The sequence below is a fragment of the Oncorhynchus nerka genome, linkage group LG24 (assembly GCF_034236695.1).
Source record: "Oncorhynchus nerka isolate Pitt River linkage group LG24, Oner_Uvic_2.0, whole genome shotgun sequence".
Taxonomy (NCBI): Eukaryota; Metazoa; Chordata; class Actinopteri; order Salmoniformes; family Salmonidae; genus Oncorhynchus; species Oncorhynchus nerka.
The window spans coordinates 53,875,794-53,891,816 of record NC_088419.1 but is presented as its reverse complement, the minus strand read 5'-3'; the positions used below and the strand labels follow the sequence as shown (position 1 = coordinate 53,891,816).

Genomic DNA, 16,023 nt, shown 5'->3' with positions numbered 1-16,023 from the left:
GTTGTCTAATTACGTATATCAACAGTCAACATCAGGCGGAGCTTTTGACATCTCAATTCCAAATAGCTTTTGCTGTATCAAAGTTCTTGATTGGTCCTCCTCTTACAACGCACTACCTATGTTGCAACCATTTCCCCCTCAAAGCAGAGGCTTTGTGGTGTATAATCAAGAGTCCTGAAGCTGTACTTGCAGTTGAAAATAAATAATTGCTTTATAAGTCTAAACTGTTATTTTGCCCTTGCAGGTCTGCTCCTGTAATGCCAAACAAATGATGTAGCCCCACACAAGTGTGTTCAATCCGCTCATTAAAACCTCTTAAATGTGAAGGGCCTAAATTTGGGGACCCTATGTGATAAAAAATATATATATATACATTCAGTCTGTTATGAGAACGGTAGCCCCTATCTGGGAAAGCTGAGTATCTTGGCTATTGATCAGTGCCTTCAAATCTTTGACTTACTGCCATATATATGGGGATACAAATTTATAAGGGCAGGCTGAGCCAATGACCTAATTTCAAGATGGCTGCTACCTACATTCCGGTTAGCATTGTGAAGTATAAACGGAAAAAACACAGAATGCATTGATACACACCAAAATTTGGGGCTCCACAGATAATTAGGATATCTTATTTGTCTGCCTGTGACCTACCATTATTGATCACCAACCCCAAGAGTATCTTTTAAAATGTATTTGAAGTTTTCAACAAACGGCGAACAACTTACAAGGTAAGCTTCAATTTGGTCTGTGTTTGAGGTAAAGCTGCATGGAGAGAATCAAATTACTCCTTAGATTGGCAATTGGCTAGATTTGTTCCTACCAATGTTATCTGATGTATGACTTAATGGCAACATCCAATGTCCACCGAGTGACTTATCCTTGCGTATCAAAAATATGTTGCTAATGCGCTGTAGGCATGCATGTCCCCGGACACCACCATAATGTTTGAAAGAGGTTGGTGTTGTAGAAATACATTTTTTATAGTGAACAATAACTTTTAAGCACATCCAGTGTGCAAAAACAGTGCAATTACCACATTCGGACACTTTGGAGAGGTTGAAAGGACACCTGGATACCCCCATAACACCACTACAATGTTTGGGTGCGGTTGATGTGGTTGAAATTGTGTTTTTATGCTGAACAAATAGCATTTAGGGATTGCAAATATGTAATAGCACTGGAATTTCCAGTGCTATTACATATTTGCAATCCCTAAATATATATATATATATGTGTGGTAATTGCAAATAAATAAATAAAATAAAAAAACTTTTATTTAACTAGGCAAGTCAGTTAGAACACATTATTATTTTCAATGACGACCTAGGAACAATAGGTTAACTGCGTTGTTCAGGGGCAGAACCTCAGATTTGTACCTTGTCAGCTCGGTATTCGATCTGGCAACCTTTCGATTACTGGCCCAACACTCTAACCAATAGGCTGCCTCCCGCTCCAATTTACCGACATATGCCACTTTGGAAAGGTTTAGGGAAAACTGGAAACGTCACCTGACACAACTTACCAAAACATCTGCCATTTTCTAGTTAACTCTGTCAATTATATATTTTTTGTCTGATATTGTTCATGTTGTGGAAGCCATCTGTTCCCAGTTCTAGTCATCAATAATTCAGTAATAGCTTGCAAATTTAAAGATGACTTTCAAAATAAAATAAATGTTATTTTGTGTGTGCTTGATCTTGTGTATTCTGATGTATGTATTTGTAAATATTATGGATCCCCATTAGCTGCTGCCAAAGCAACTTTCTCATAATCTCCTAGATGTCGTCTTTTCAAATATACCAAGTTTTTGCATGTCAGAATCATGTAATTACACATGACTAGCAGTTACTTTTGGGTACGTCTACAGTGCCTTCGGAAAGTATTCAGACCCCTTGACTTGATCCACATTTTGTAACGTTACAGCCTTAAAACAATTTAAGATTTTTTTCGCAACTCAATCCAGAAACTATCCCATAACGACAAAGCTAAAACAGGTTTTTAGAAACACTTGATAATACAAACTGAAATATCACATATATGTTTTCAGACCCTTTACTCAGTACTTTATTGAAGCACCTTTTAGCAGTGATTACAGCATTGAGTCTTCATGGCACACCTGTATTTGGGACCATCTCCCATTCTTCTCTGCAGATCCTCTCAAGCCCTGTCAGGTTGGATGGGGAGTGTTGCTGCGCAGCTTTTTCCGCTCTCTCCAGAGATGTTAGATCGGGTTCAAGTCCGGGCTCTGGCTGGGCCACTCAGGACATTCAGAAACTTGTCCCGAAGCCTCTCCTGAGTTGTCTTGACTGTGCGCATAGTGTCGTTGTCCTGTTGGAAGGTGAACATTTGCCCCAGTCTGAGAGCTTTGGAGCAGGTTTTCATCAATGATCTCTCTGTACTTTGCTCTGTTCATCTTTTCTTCGATCCTGACTGGTCTCCCAGTCCCTGCTGCTGAAAATCTCCCGAGTGGTGCAGTGGTCTAAGCCACTGCATTCCAGCGCTAGTTGTGTCACTACACAACTAACATTACAAATCCTGGTTCAATTCCAGGCTGTGTTGCAGCCGGCCACAACCCGGTGACCCATGAGGCGGCGCACAATTGGCCGAGCGTCGTCCGAGTTAGGGGAGGGTTTGGCCGGCCGGGATGCCCTTGTCCCATCGCGCTCTAGCGACTCCTGTGGCGGGCCGGTCGCATGCCGGCTGACACGGTCACTAGGCGTACTGTGTTTCTTCTGACACATTGGTGCGGCTGGCTTCCGGATTAAGCAGCATTGTGTCAAGAAGCAGTGCGGCTTGGTGGGGTCGTGTTTTGGAGGACGCATGGCTCTCGACCTTCGCCTCTCCCGAGTCCGTGCGGGAGTAGCAGCAACGGGACAAGACTGTAACTACCAATTTGATACCACGAAATTCGGGAGATGAAGGGAGTAAAAAAAACACAAAACAACCCCACAGTATGATGCTGCCACCCATGCTTTACCGTAAGGATGGTGCCAGGTTTCCTAGAGTAAAATCTTGGTCTCAACAGGCAAGAGGTGCCTTTTGGCTATCTCCAAGCAGGCTGTCATGTGGCTTCCGTCTGGTCACCTCCCCGACCAAGGCCCTTCTCCCCCGATTGCTCAGTTTGGCCAGGCTGCCAACTCTAAGAGTCTTCGTGGTTCCAAGCATCTTCCATTTAAGAATGATGGAGGCCACTGTGTTTTTGGGGACCTTCAATGCTGCAGACATGTTTTGGTACCGTTCCCCAGATCTGTGCCTCGACACAGTCCTGGCTCTGAGCTCTACAGACAATTCCTTCAACCTCATGGCTTGGTTTTTGCGCTGACATGCACTGTCAACTGTGGGACCTTTGTTATATAGGCAGGTGTGTGCACCTTTCCAAATCATGTCCAATCAATGGAATCTACCATAGGTGGACTCCAATCACGTTGTAGAAACATCTCAGGGATGATCAGTGGAAACAGGATGCATCTGAGTTCAATTTGGAGTCTCAGCAAAGGGGCTGAATAAATCAAATTTTATTTGTCACATGCGCCAAATACAACAGGTGTACAGTGAAATGCTTACTTACAAGCCCTTAACCAACATTTACATTTACATTTAAGTCATTTAGCAGACGCTCTTATCCAGAGCGACTTACAAATTGTTGCATTCACCTTATGACATCCAGTGGAACAGTAGTGCATCTAAATCTTTTAAGGGGGGGGTGAGAGGGATTACTTTATCCTATCCTAGGTATTCCTTAAAGAGGTGGGGTTTCAGGTGTCTCCGGAAGGTGGTGATTGACTCCGCTGTCCTGGCGTCGTGAGGGAGTTTGTTCCACCATTGGGGGGCCAGAGCAGCGAACAGTTTTGACTGGGCTGAGCGGGAACTGTACTTCCTCAGTGGTAGGGAGGCGAGCAGGCCAGAGGTGGATGAACGCAGTGCCCTTGTGCCCAACAATGCATTAAGAAGTTAACACCTTGTTCTTCTTAAGTAAAACATTAAGAATAAAAGTAACATACTTAAAACAGCAGCAGTAAAATAGCAGTAGCGAGTCTATATACAGGGGGTACCAGTACAGAGTCAATGTGCGGGGGCACCAGTTAGTTGAGGTCATTGAGGTATGTACATGTAGGTAGAGGTAAAGTGACTATGCATAGATTGTTAACAGAGTAGCAGAAGGGTAAAAAGAGGGGTTTGGGTAGCCCTTTTGATTAGCTTTTCAGGAGTCTTATAGCTTGGGGGTAGAAGCTGTTAGGAAGTCTTTTGGACCTAGACTTGGCGCTCTGGTCCCGCTTGCCGTGTGCTATAGAGAACAGTCTGACTTGGTTGGCTGGAGTCTTTGGCAATTTTTAGGGCCTTCCTCTGACACCGCATCATGGTATCGAGGTCCTGCATGGCGGGAAGCTTGGACCCAGTGATGTACTTGGCCATACCCACTACCCTCTGCCGTGCCTTGCGGTCGGAACCCGAGCTCTCGATGGTGCAGCTGTAGAACCTTTTGAGGATCTGAGGACGCATGCCAAATCCTTTCAGTCTCCTGAGTCTTTGTCGTGCCCAGTTTACGACTGTCTTGGTGTGTTTGGACCATGACCATGATAATGACTGGCTCTAACCAGAATAGAATGAGTGGGAGGCCCCGGTGCACAACTGAGCAAGAGGACAAGTACATTAGTGTTTAGTTTGAGAAACAGACGCCTCACAAGTCCTCAACTTGGCAGCTTCATTTTAATAGTACCAGCAAAACACCAGTCTCAACGTCAACAGTGACGAGGCGACTCCGGGATGCTGGCCTCCTAAACAGAGTTGCAAGGAAAAAGCAATATCTCAGGCTTGCCAATAAAATGAAAATATTAAGATGGACAAAAGAACAGACACTGGACAGAGGAACTCTGCCTAGAAGGCCAGCGTCCCAGAGTCACCTCTTCACTGTTGATGTTGAGACTGGTGTTTTGCAGGTACTATTTATTGAAACTGCCAGTTGAGGACTTGTGAGGCGTCTGTTAATCAAACTAAACACTAATGTACTTGTCCTCTTGCTCAGTTGTGCACCGGGGCCTCCCACTCATTCTATTCTGGTTAGAGCCAGTTTGACATGTTCTGTGAAGGGAGCAGTACAAAGCGTTGTACGAGATCTTCAGTTTCTTGGAATAGCCTTAATTTCTCAGAACAAGAATAGACTGAGTTTCAGAAGAAAGGTATTTGTTTCTGGCCATTTTGAGCCTGTAATTGAACCCACAAATGCTGATGCTCCAGATAGTCAACTCGTCTAAAGAAGGCCAGTTTTATTGCTTCTTTAATCAGTACAAGTTTTCAGTTACAATAGTAATTTACAACATTAACAATGTTGACACTGTATTTCTGATCAATTTGTTATTTTAATGGACAACAATTAGCTTTTTTTCAAAAACAAACTTTTGAACAATTGTGTACAGTGGCAAGAGAAAGTATGTGAACCCTTTGGAAAGACCTGGATTTTTGCAGAAATTGGTCATCTGATCTTCATCTAGTTCACAACAATAGACAAACACAGTCTGCTTAAACTAATAAAACACAAACAATTATATGTTTTCATGTCTTTATTGAACACACTGTGTTACTTTTTCCACTCTGCACTGTGAATGTTATGTGAACCCTTGGATTTAATAACTGGTTGACCCTCCTTTGGCAGCATAACCTCGACCAAACGTTTTCTGTAGTTGCGGATCAGACCTGCACAACGGTCAGGAGGAATTTTGGACCATTCCTATTTACAAAACTGTTTCAGTTCAGCAATATTCTTGGGATGTCTGATGTGAACTGCTCTTGAGGTCATGCCACAGGCATCTCAATCGGGTTGAGGTCTGGACTCTGACTGGGCCACTCCAGCAGATGTATTTTCTACTGTTGAAGCCATTCTGTTGATTTACTGCGGTGTTTTGGGTCGTTGTCCTGTTGCATCACCCAACTTCTGTTGCGCTTCAATTGGCGGACAGATTGCCTTATATTCTCCTGCAAAATGTCTTGATAAACTTCATTTTTCTGTCTGATAGCTAGCTGTCCAGGCCCTGAGGCAGCAAAGTAGCCCCAAACCGTGATGCTCCCTCCACCATAATTTACAGTTGGGATAAGGTTTTGATGTTGGTGTGCTGTGCCTTTTTTTTCCATACATAGGGTTGTGTGTTCCTTCCAAACAACTCAACTGTAGTTTTATCTGTCCACAGATTAATTTTCCAGTAGCGCTGTGGAACATCCAGGTGCACTTTTGTAAACTTCAGACATGCAACAATGTTTTTGGGGGGGCAGCAGTGGCTTCTTTCGTGGAACACCATTCTTGTTCAGTGTTTTACGTATCCTCGAGTCGCCAACAGAGATGTTAGCATGTTCCAGAGATTTCTGTAAGTCTTTAGCTGACACTCTAGGATTCTTCTTAACCTCATTGAGCATTCTGCGTTGTGCTCTTGCAGTCATCTTTGCAGGACGGCCACTCCTAGAGTAGCAACAGTGCTGAACTTTCTCCATTTATAATCACCTGACTCTCAATTTGTCTTACCGTGGACTGATGAACATCAAGGCTTTTAGAGATACTTTTGAAAGGTCCAGCTTTATGCAAGTCAACAATTCTTTATCTTAGGTCTTCTGTGATCTTGTTTGTTCAAAGCATGGTTCACATCAGGCAATGCTTCTTGTGAATAGCAAACTCAAATTGTGAGGGTTTTTAATAGGGCAGGGCAGCTCTTACCAACATCTCCAATCTTGTAATTGATTGGACTCCAATGAGCTTTTGGAGAAGTCATTAGCCTAGGGGTTCACATACTTTTTTACAACATATTCAATATAGACAAGAAAAATACAATAATTGGTCTTTTATTAATTTAAGCACACTGTGTTTGTCTATTGTTGTGACTTAGATGAAGATCAGATCAAATTTTATGACCAATTTATGCAGAAATCCAGGTATTTCCAAAGGGTTCACATACTTTTTCTTGCCACTGTATATACATACGTACTCAAAGCTAGCTGTTAACTAAAATGGCAAACAACAGGCAGGCGGGCGGAGACCAGGGAGACTGAGCACACACCGAAACTAAAGTAAGAAAGTAGGCCTATAAATATCTAATAAACTAGAGATTTCACACCATTGACCCCAGTACGTACGTGTGTGTATAGGAATTTACCACAGGGGGACTCAGTTGTAGAAACATCTCAAGGATTATCAATGGAAACAGGATGCACCGGAGCTTATGTAAATAAGGTATTTCTGTTTTTAATTTTTATACGTTTGCATGCATTTCTAAAAAACAGTTTTCACTTTGTCATTATGGGGTGTGTAGATTGAGGCAAAAATGTTGAATCCATTTTAGAATAAAGCTGTAACGTAACAAAATGTGAAATTCTTTCCCAATGCACTGTAAGTCCGATTTGAGATATTTGGCTTTATTTTTGCATATTTTTATATTTTTGCTTAATAATATTTACAAGTTGTCCCTTCTCAGGTTTATAAGAAGTGAGTGCTAAATGCTAACTCCTGTTCATGTACGCTGGTTAGCATAGCAAGCATTCAGAAATCATTGGTGACAATAGATGCTTCAATTCCATTGTTTTGGTCGAGTTAGTTTGACCTTTACCGCATATTGCCACTGTTAGGTTGAAAGCCCAATCTATACACTCTATTTTTATGAGTCCTGCTTCTGCATTGTGCGGTGTGTTGCCCAGGCAACCCAGACTCTTTGCTTTTTTCAGCAAGGTGCAACAAAGTTTATCACGTTAAGAGTCCATGTGAAGGCTGATGCTGACTCAACCGCACAAATGCCCAGCGTCCCATCTTCAGTCAGCTGTTCGTTCAACAATTTTTTAATTAATTTAAACGGTTATGACGGCTATTTTATTTTCATGACGGTCTTGGTTATACGGTAATTGTGCCTGCCCTATTCCCGCGTCAATTCTTTCCATTTCATCAATGTGTCAGCATGTTCATTAAGTATTGGTGTATAGGGCCAAAAATCATTAATCTCCAACAGTTTATTTACATGACTGAGGCTTCGACTATATACCACAAACACATCCGCTCTCTTCGCCAGACTGACTTTAATTTCCAATTACAGTTTGAAGAACACGAGTCCAGTGTTAGCTACTTTCTCTGACCTTCGCCTTTTTGAAGGGACAATGTGAAACTCAATGTAGCATAAAGAACAGAGTGCTACGGGTCTGAGAGGAATTTTAAATGGCCACCGACCTGCATCGGGTAATGCACCTTTCACATGTGAAGAATGGCCTGGGTTGGGCCCATACACCGACATTAAGTGGTTTGCTTTGACCCCATCCCAGAGGGATGTAATGAGCGGACGTGGCTCAAGTCCCCACTAATATCTCCGTGATACACCCTGAGCATCGTTGGAATAGGTCCGAAATTGCCTCAAAGGGAGTATTGGAACTGGAATTATGTTGGTGGTTTGATATTCCTCAAAATGCCCCAGGCTGCTTCTTCTCCCTTTTTGTGTGCACACGCAGTAGCCTATGCTGTGGTGTGTGCCTCTACGGGTTATGTTTGTCACAGATGTTGCTGCAGACAGGTTGTCCCTGAGATCCTGCCAAGGAGCGCCTCTTGCTGCCGAGCTGACAGAATGAGTCCTGGGTCCCGCTCAGATAATCAGGCTTTCTATCCTCCCCCTCTTTCCCACTCGCTCTCTCGCTCTGTTTATTCACCTATTGGCCGCCTCCTCTCCTGTCCTGCTCTGGCAAGGTGTCTCGACTGAGCAAGAACCAACGATGCTCAGAGCTACAATATATACTCAGAAAATTGCATTTTTGGTCCAAATCTCTGGCTAGAAGAATACAGCAAAATATTTGTTTTTCCCACTAATAATCTCACAAAAAAATAATTGAGATTTGAAGTTTTTAAATCGTCAAAATGTGAAGGGAGTACATATGTTTTTGGTTTACTTTCAAATGGTTGAGGTAGAAAGATTTGATTTTTTTTGTCATGGTTCTGTATTGGTGTTTTGAGGTCAATGCTAGTCACATTCATTGCTTAACATGAAATTCAACCATTTGTTTATGTGGATGTGAACTCAGCAAAAAAAAGAAGCGTCCCTTTTTCAGGACCCTGTCTTTCAAAGACAATTCGTAAAAATCCAAGTAACTTCACAGATCTTAATTGTTTAAACAAACACTGTTTCCCATGCTTGTTCAATGAACCATAAACAATTAATGAACATGCACCTGTGGAACGTTCGTTAAGACACTAACAGCTTACAGATGGTAGGCAATTAAGGCCACAGTTATGAAAACTTAGGACACTAAAGAGGCCTTTCTACTGACTCTGGAAAAACACCAAAAGAAAGATGCCCAGGGTCCCTGCTCATCTGTTTGAATGTGCCTTAGGCATGCTGCAAGGAGGCATGAGGACTGCAGATGTGGCCAGGGCAATAAATTGCAATGTCCGTACTGTGCGACACCCTACAGAGAGACAGGACGGACAACTGATCGTCCTCGCAGTGGCAGACTACGTGTAACAACATTTACATTACATTTACATTTAAGTCATTTAGCAGACGCTCTTATCCAGAGCGACTTACAAATTGGTGCGTTCACCTTAAGACATCCAGTGGAACAGCCACTTTACAATAGTGCATCTAAATCTTTTAAGGGGGGGTGAGAAGGATTACTTTATCCTATCCTAGGTATTCCTGAAAGAGGTGGGGTTTCAGGTGTCTCCGGAAGGTGGTGATTGACTCCGCTGTCCTGGCGTCGTGAGGGAGTTTGTTCCACCATTGGGGGCCAGAGCAGCGAACAGTTTTGACTGGGCTGCGCGGGAACTGTACTTCCTCAGTGGTAGGGAGGCGAGCAGGCCAGAGGTGGATGAACGCAGTGCCCTTGTTTGGGTGTAGGGCCTGATCAGAGCCTGGAGGTACTGAGGTGCCGTTCCCCTCACAGCTCCCGTAGGCAAGCACCATGGTCTTGTAGCGGATGCGAGCTTCAACTGGAAGCCAGTGGAGAGAGCGGAGGAGCGGGGTGACGTGAGAGAACTTGGGAAGGTTGAACACCAGACGGGCTGCGGCGTTCTGGATGAGTTGTAGGGGTTTAATGGCACAGGCAGGGAGCCCAGCCAACAGCGAGTTGCAGTAATCCAGACGGGAGATGACAAGTGCCTGGATTAGGACCTGCGCTGCTTCCTGTGTGAGGCAGGGTCGTACTCTGCGGATGTTGTAGAGCATGAACCTACAAGAACGGGCCACCGCCTTGATGTTAGTTGAGAACGACAGGGTGTTGTTCAGGATCACGCCAAGGTTCTTAGCGCTCTGGGAGGAGGACACAATGGAGTTGTCAACCGTGATGGCGAGATCATGGAACGGGCAGTCCTTCCCCGGGAGGAAGAGCAGCTCCGTCTTGCAGCTCCGTCACAACACCTGCACAGGATCGGTACATCCGAACATCACACCTGCGGGACAGGTACAGGATGGCAACAACAACTGCCCGAGTTACACCAGGAACGCACAATCCCTCCATCAGTGCTCAGACTGTCCGCAATAGGCTGGACTGAGGTCTTGTAGGCCTGTTGTAAGACAGGTCCTCACCAGACATCACCGGCAACAACGTCGCCTATGGGCACAAACCCACCGTCACTGGACCAGACAGGACTGGGAAGAAGTGCTCTTCACTGACGAGTCGTGGTTTTGTCTCACCAGGGGTGATGGTCGGATTTGCGTTTATTGTCGAAGGAATGCGCGTTTCACAGAGGCCTGTACTCTGGGGCGGGATGGAGGTGGAGGGTCCGTCATGGTCTGGGGCGGTGTGTCACAGCACCATCGGACTGAGCTTGTTGTCATTGCATGCAATCTCAACGCTGTGCGTTACTGGGAAGATGACATCCTCCCTCATGTTGTACCCTTCCTGCAGGCTCATCCTGACATGACCCTCCAGCATGACAATACCACCATCCATACTGCTCATTCTGTGTGTGATTTCCTGCAAGACAGGAATGTCAGTGTTCTGCCATGGCTAGCAAAGAGCCCGGATCTCAATCAAATTGAGCACGCCTGGGACCTGTTGAATCGGAGGGTGAGGGCTAGGGCCATTCCTCCCCAGAAATGTTTGGGAACTTGCAGGTGTCTTGGTGGAAGAGTGGGGTAACATCTCACAGCAAGAACTGGCAAATCTGGTGCAGTCCATGAGGAGGAGATACTGTCTGTTACTTTTTATTTTGATACCCCCCCCTTGTTCAGGGACACATGAGTTAGTGATGTGTCTGTGGAACTTGTTCAGTTTGTCTCAGTTGTCGAATCTTACGTTCATACAAATATTTACACATGTTTCAGTTTGAAAATAAAAACAGTTGACAGTGAGAGGATGTTTATTTTATGCTGAGTTTATATAAATGACAAAACCCTCCCTCTATGTTGCAGTGTGGTGCAGCTGGATCCGTCACACACACCTGAGCCTCGTCATGTCCTGTCCCGCCACTCTCTCCCCATCACCGACATCCACTGTGGCCTGATGGGACCCCAGGCTCGAGTAGCTACTGCATCCCTGGACCAGACAGTCAAGGTGGGCTTTTTCCTTGCATCCTTACTATGCTTGTCCAAAGGGGAATTATTGTGAACTGCCTCTGAGGCTGTCTGTATGAAATCTGGGCTTGTGTATGTAGCACAAAGCTTTTGACTTGCTTAATGGTACATTTCTTTCCAATGAGAATATAATTAATAAAAAAATACTCTTTCCATGCCTCAAGCTGTTGAGGTGGAATAGCACAATGCAATCTGAAGTTTGCGAATGACTGTGGGCTTATAAATGCATATTCTATGATGTCTTCCACTTGTCGTTTTATTATTCACAACATTCTTATTGATAGACATCTAATCTAACGAAGTTCTGACGTGCACTCTAGCGTTGTGATTTATCTGTATTCTAAATGGATACCTACGTGCCTTACCAATGTTGTTGGGTTTTTTTTTGGGGGGGGCATTTTTATACCAGTGCAATCTTAATTAAAAAACTCTAAGTATTGATACTCTGTTTCGATTAAAAAAACATTAGGCCTTTTGTCTCAGAGCGTCATTTTAACGCTCTTGCAATAGTGTTTTATGTGCTACATTACCCTTAGCATTGGGATTTGTGTTTACTGGAACTGAAGTGGGAGGTGGTAGCCTAGTTTACAGGTCATTTGCAAATAATAATATCTGGGTTCCTAACTGTTATAGTTTTAAATTTAAAATGGTGAAAAATAGTGTTTTTTAGCAAAAAACTATTTGTCACGCAAGAATTTAGTTAGGACTGTCTGGGAGTGGTCTGAGTTAGGGACCTATTTGGAATGGCCTAATAGGAGAGACATGTAATGTGAGAAGTAGCTGTTATTAGCAAAACCTGCTGAATTTAGAAGTTCCAATGTTGATGGTATTCTTAACCAATAACAATAAGGAAATCATACTGATCGAATTGTTTCACACTGCTAGTTTCTAGTGCTAGTTTCATCAGCTGTTGTACAAATATGAAACAGGAAATTGGAATTTTGACCACACTGGGCCTTTAAAGATAATTGCTTAAACCTTTCTTATTTACTGTTGCATTATCACATGAATTGATAAAATGTTTTTGTCCAATTTAAAACAAAGAATAATAATCTTGTATTGGGCCTCTAAAGTGAAGGATATTTCCTCCTTTTACCTCATTTATATAACTGGATTTGAATAATTTTTATTTGGCGTACCCCCCACGGCATTGCGTGTACCCCTGGTAGTACCTGAACTAGAGAAACAAAATCAATACCACACTGACTGTTGTGAAAATTGTTAAGCCATGTTTGAAGACCACAGCAGTGTTGTGCAAAGAGGGGCAAAGTCGGAAGGAAAAACTACAAGGGGGATTATCCAAGGAACTGAATAACACCCGATTTGTCTGGATTCAACATCAATGATCCCCCATATCAGTCATTGATGCTCGTGAGTCCTGCCATTGCTTAATTTCCTTCACAGTTCTGCCTGTCATTCTTACCCACTGAACATGTTACATTTTGAACAACACCATTCTGACATCATATATTTGTTGAGTAAGCATGCGGAAAGACTGGAGCAACACTTCAATGACGCAGTGTACCAAAAATATTTTTTTTCTGCTCCTTTTTGAATTTGCACTGACAGGATTTGAAGTAATCACGCGAATGGAGACATGGCAGATCCAAGGGCTGGTGGCGTTTGATGGCTACTGTAGCTCTGTGAGGACGCTATTGGATGAGCTGACGGTTGACAAGCCATTCGATCAAGGGAGCCTGAGTTGTGACGGGTTGGAGGCCTGTGACGTACCAGATCGTGTGTGCTAAGGTTTCCATTACACGGAACCCAAACAGGCTGCGCGCGTGCGCCATCGTGCGTACATTTTATTTTGTCCCCCACACCAAACGTGATGACAACACGCTTGTTAAAATATCAAAACAAACTCTGAACCAATTATATTAATTTGGGAACAGGTCGAAAAGCATTAAACATTTATTGCAATTTAGCTAGTTAGCTTGTCCTGGGATATAAACATTGAGTTGTTATTTTACCTGAAATGCACAAGGTCCTACTCCGCCAATTATTCCACACACAAAACGGTCAACCGAATCGTTTCAAGTCATCTCGTTTCCTTACAGGTTTTTTTCTTCTCTTGACTTTATATTGTGATTGGCTTTCATAAATTAGGTGCATTACCGCCACTGACCTCGTTCGTCTTTCAGTCACCCACGTGGGTATAACCAATGAGGAGATGGCACATGGGTACCTGCTTCAATAAACCAATGAGGAGATGGGAGAGGCAGGATTTGCAGCCTATCTGCGTCACATAGAACTGACTTCTATTTTAGCCCTTGGCAACGCAGATGCTCATTGGCGCAATAATTGAATAATATAGATTTCTAAAATTATTTTGTGATGCTCGTGCACGCGACGTGAGCGGTGAAGTCAGCCGGACATTTGATCGGCAACTCTTTAATTTACCAGGCATTTGAGAAATGTATCTGACCCATATGCATTGGGTGCATAACCTGACTAGGGCATCCACCCATGGTGTTCAGAATGACAGAAATCACATTTAGAATATGGTAATTAACAAAACATGCAAGTCGAGTATGCAACGATGTGCTGTCCTTACCGAATTCTGATGTGCACTTTGAACAGTTTAGAATAACTGTCCTCATTTACTTTTCCTCAGCCAACAAGACAAGTAACCAACAGCATGATCACTGGCCTATGTCAACCTACTACAGTAGAAATGTTTAGGCTACCTATTCTATTGGTCAGTTTGTCAAGAAAGAAATGGCATATTCTGGGACAGATGTGGGACGATCAATCCCAAATTCATACAACCAGTAGGCGTCGGCTACATAAAAAAAGCAATGAGTCTGATGCAACCAATCATAACGTTTAGCTTAAAATATTGATGAACTATTATTTCTTCACATTATAAGCACAGCAATGCCCACATGGCAGCAGGCTACACATGAATAGTCGTTCTATAATCCAATTAGGATGAAAACACCATTGTCAAACGGGCACAGCACATGCGAGCGGTTTAGAAAGAGGAGATTTAATATGCTACTTTGAAGCAAGGTAAGACATGCCTCATATGTATTAAAAAGTACAGATTTCAAACTATCACCAACTCATTGCATAGTGGTATCTGACGCACTGATGAAGCCTGCCTTCCGTTGCCATTTGATGCCCCGTTCAAAACAACTGGGAACTCGGAAATATCCAACGTCAGTGCTTTCAAGACCACTGGGAGGGAACAAGGATTTTTTTTTTCCTCAAAACATGATTTCACAATCGGATATGCAATGGGTGCCAATTTTATTTAAATGTAAATAGTACCCTCAAAATACCAGTCTCAACAGCGAAGAGGCGACTCCAGGATGCAGTGTTAATGTTGTAAATGACTATTGTAGCTGGAAACAGCTGATGGAAAAAAATATATATATTTACTTATTTTATGGAATATCTACATAGGCGTACAGAGGCCCATTTATCAGCAACCACCACTCCTGTGTTCCAATGGCACGTTGTTAGCTAATCCAAGTTTATAATTTTAAAAGGCTAGTTGATCATTCAGAAAACCCTTTTGCAATTATGTTAGCACAGCAGAAAACTGTTGTGCTGATTTAAAGAAGCTTTAAAACTGACCTTCTTTAGACTAGTTGAGTATCTGGAGCATCAGCATTTATGGGTTCGATTACAGGCTCAAAATGGGCAGAAACAAAGACCTTTCTTCTGAAACTTGTCAGTCTATTCTGGTTCTGAGAAATTAAAGCTATCCCATCCAAGAAATTGCCAAGAAACTGAAGAGCTCGTACAACGCTGTGTACTACTCCCTTCACAGAACAAACTGGCTCTAACCAGAATAGAAAGAGTGGGAGGCCCCGGTGCGCAACTGAGTACATTAGTGTCTAGTTTGAGAAACAGACGCCTCACAAGTCCTCAACTGGCAGCTTAAATAAATAGTACCAGCAAAACACCAGTCTCAACGTCAACAGTGAAGAGGCGACTCCGGGATGCTGACCTTCTAGGCTCTTCACTGTTGACCACCCTTTGGAGAGCCCTGCTGTTGTGGGAGGTGCAGTTGCCGTACCAGGCAGTGATACCACATTTCTTCAGCCTCCCCATTTCTTCAGCCTCCCCAGGTTGAAAAGTGCTGTTGCGCCTTCTTCACCACACTATATGTGTGGGTGGACCATTTCAGTTAGTCCGTGATGTGTACGCCGAGGAACTTAAAACCTTCCACCTTCTCCACTGCTTTCCCATCGATGTGGATGGGGGGGGGGGGGGGGTGATCCCTCTGCTGTTTTCTGAAGTCCACAATAATTTTGTTTTGTTGACATTAAGTGAGCTGTTGCTTTCATGACACCACACTCAGCCTACAGGGAGGAGGTGAGGTCACGGTCTCGTCATTGTTGGTAATGAAGCCTACTACTGTTGTCGTCTGAACTTGATGATTGAGTTGGAGGTGTGCATGGCCACACTGTCATGGGTGAACAGGGAGTACAGGAGGGAGCCGAGCACGCACCCTTGTGGGGCCACAGTGTTGAGGGTCAGCGAA

At 43.5% G+C, this 16,023-nt stretch overlaps 1 protein-coding gene across 1 annotated transcript in view; it reads left to right on the top strand.

Moving 5' to 3' along the window:
• Window positions 1-16,023, top strand: part of wdr18 (WD repeat domain 18) — a 93,675-nt gene that overhangs the window by 12,561 nt on the left and 65,091 nt on the right. The window contains exon 4 of the mRNA XM_029632214.2: window positions 11,364-11,505. Within this exon, the coding sequence (XP_029488074.1) occupies window positions 11,364-11,505 (142 nt within the window). The remainder of the gene's footprint in view (window positions 1-11,363; window positions 11,506-16,023) is intronic.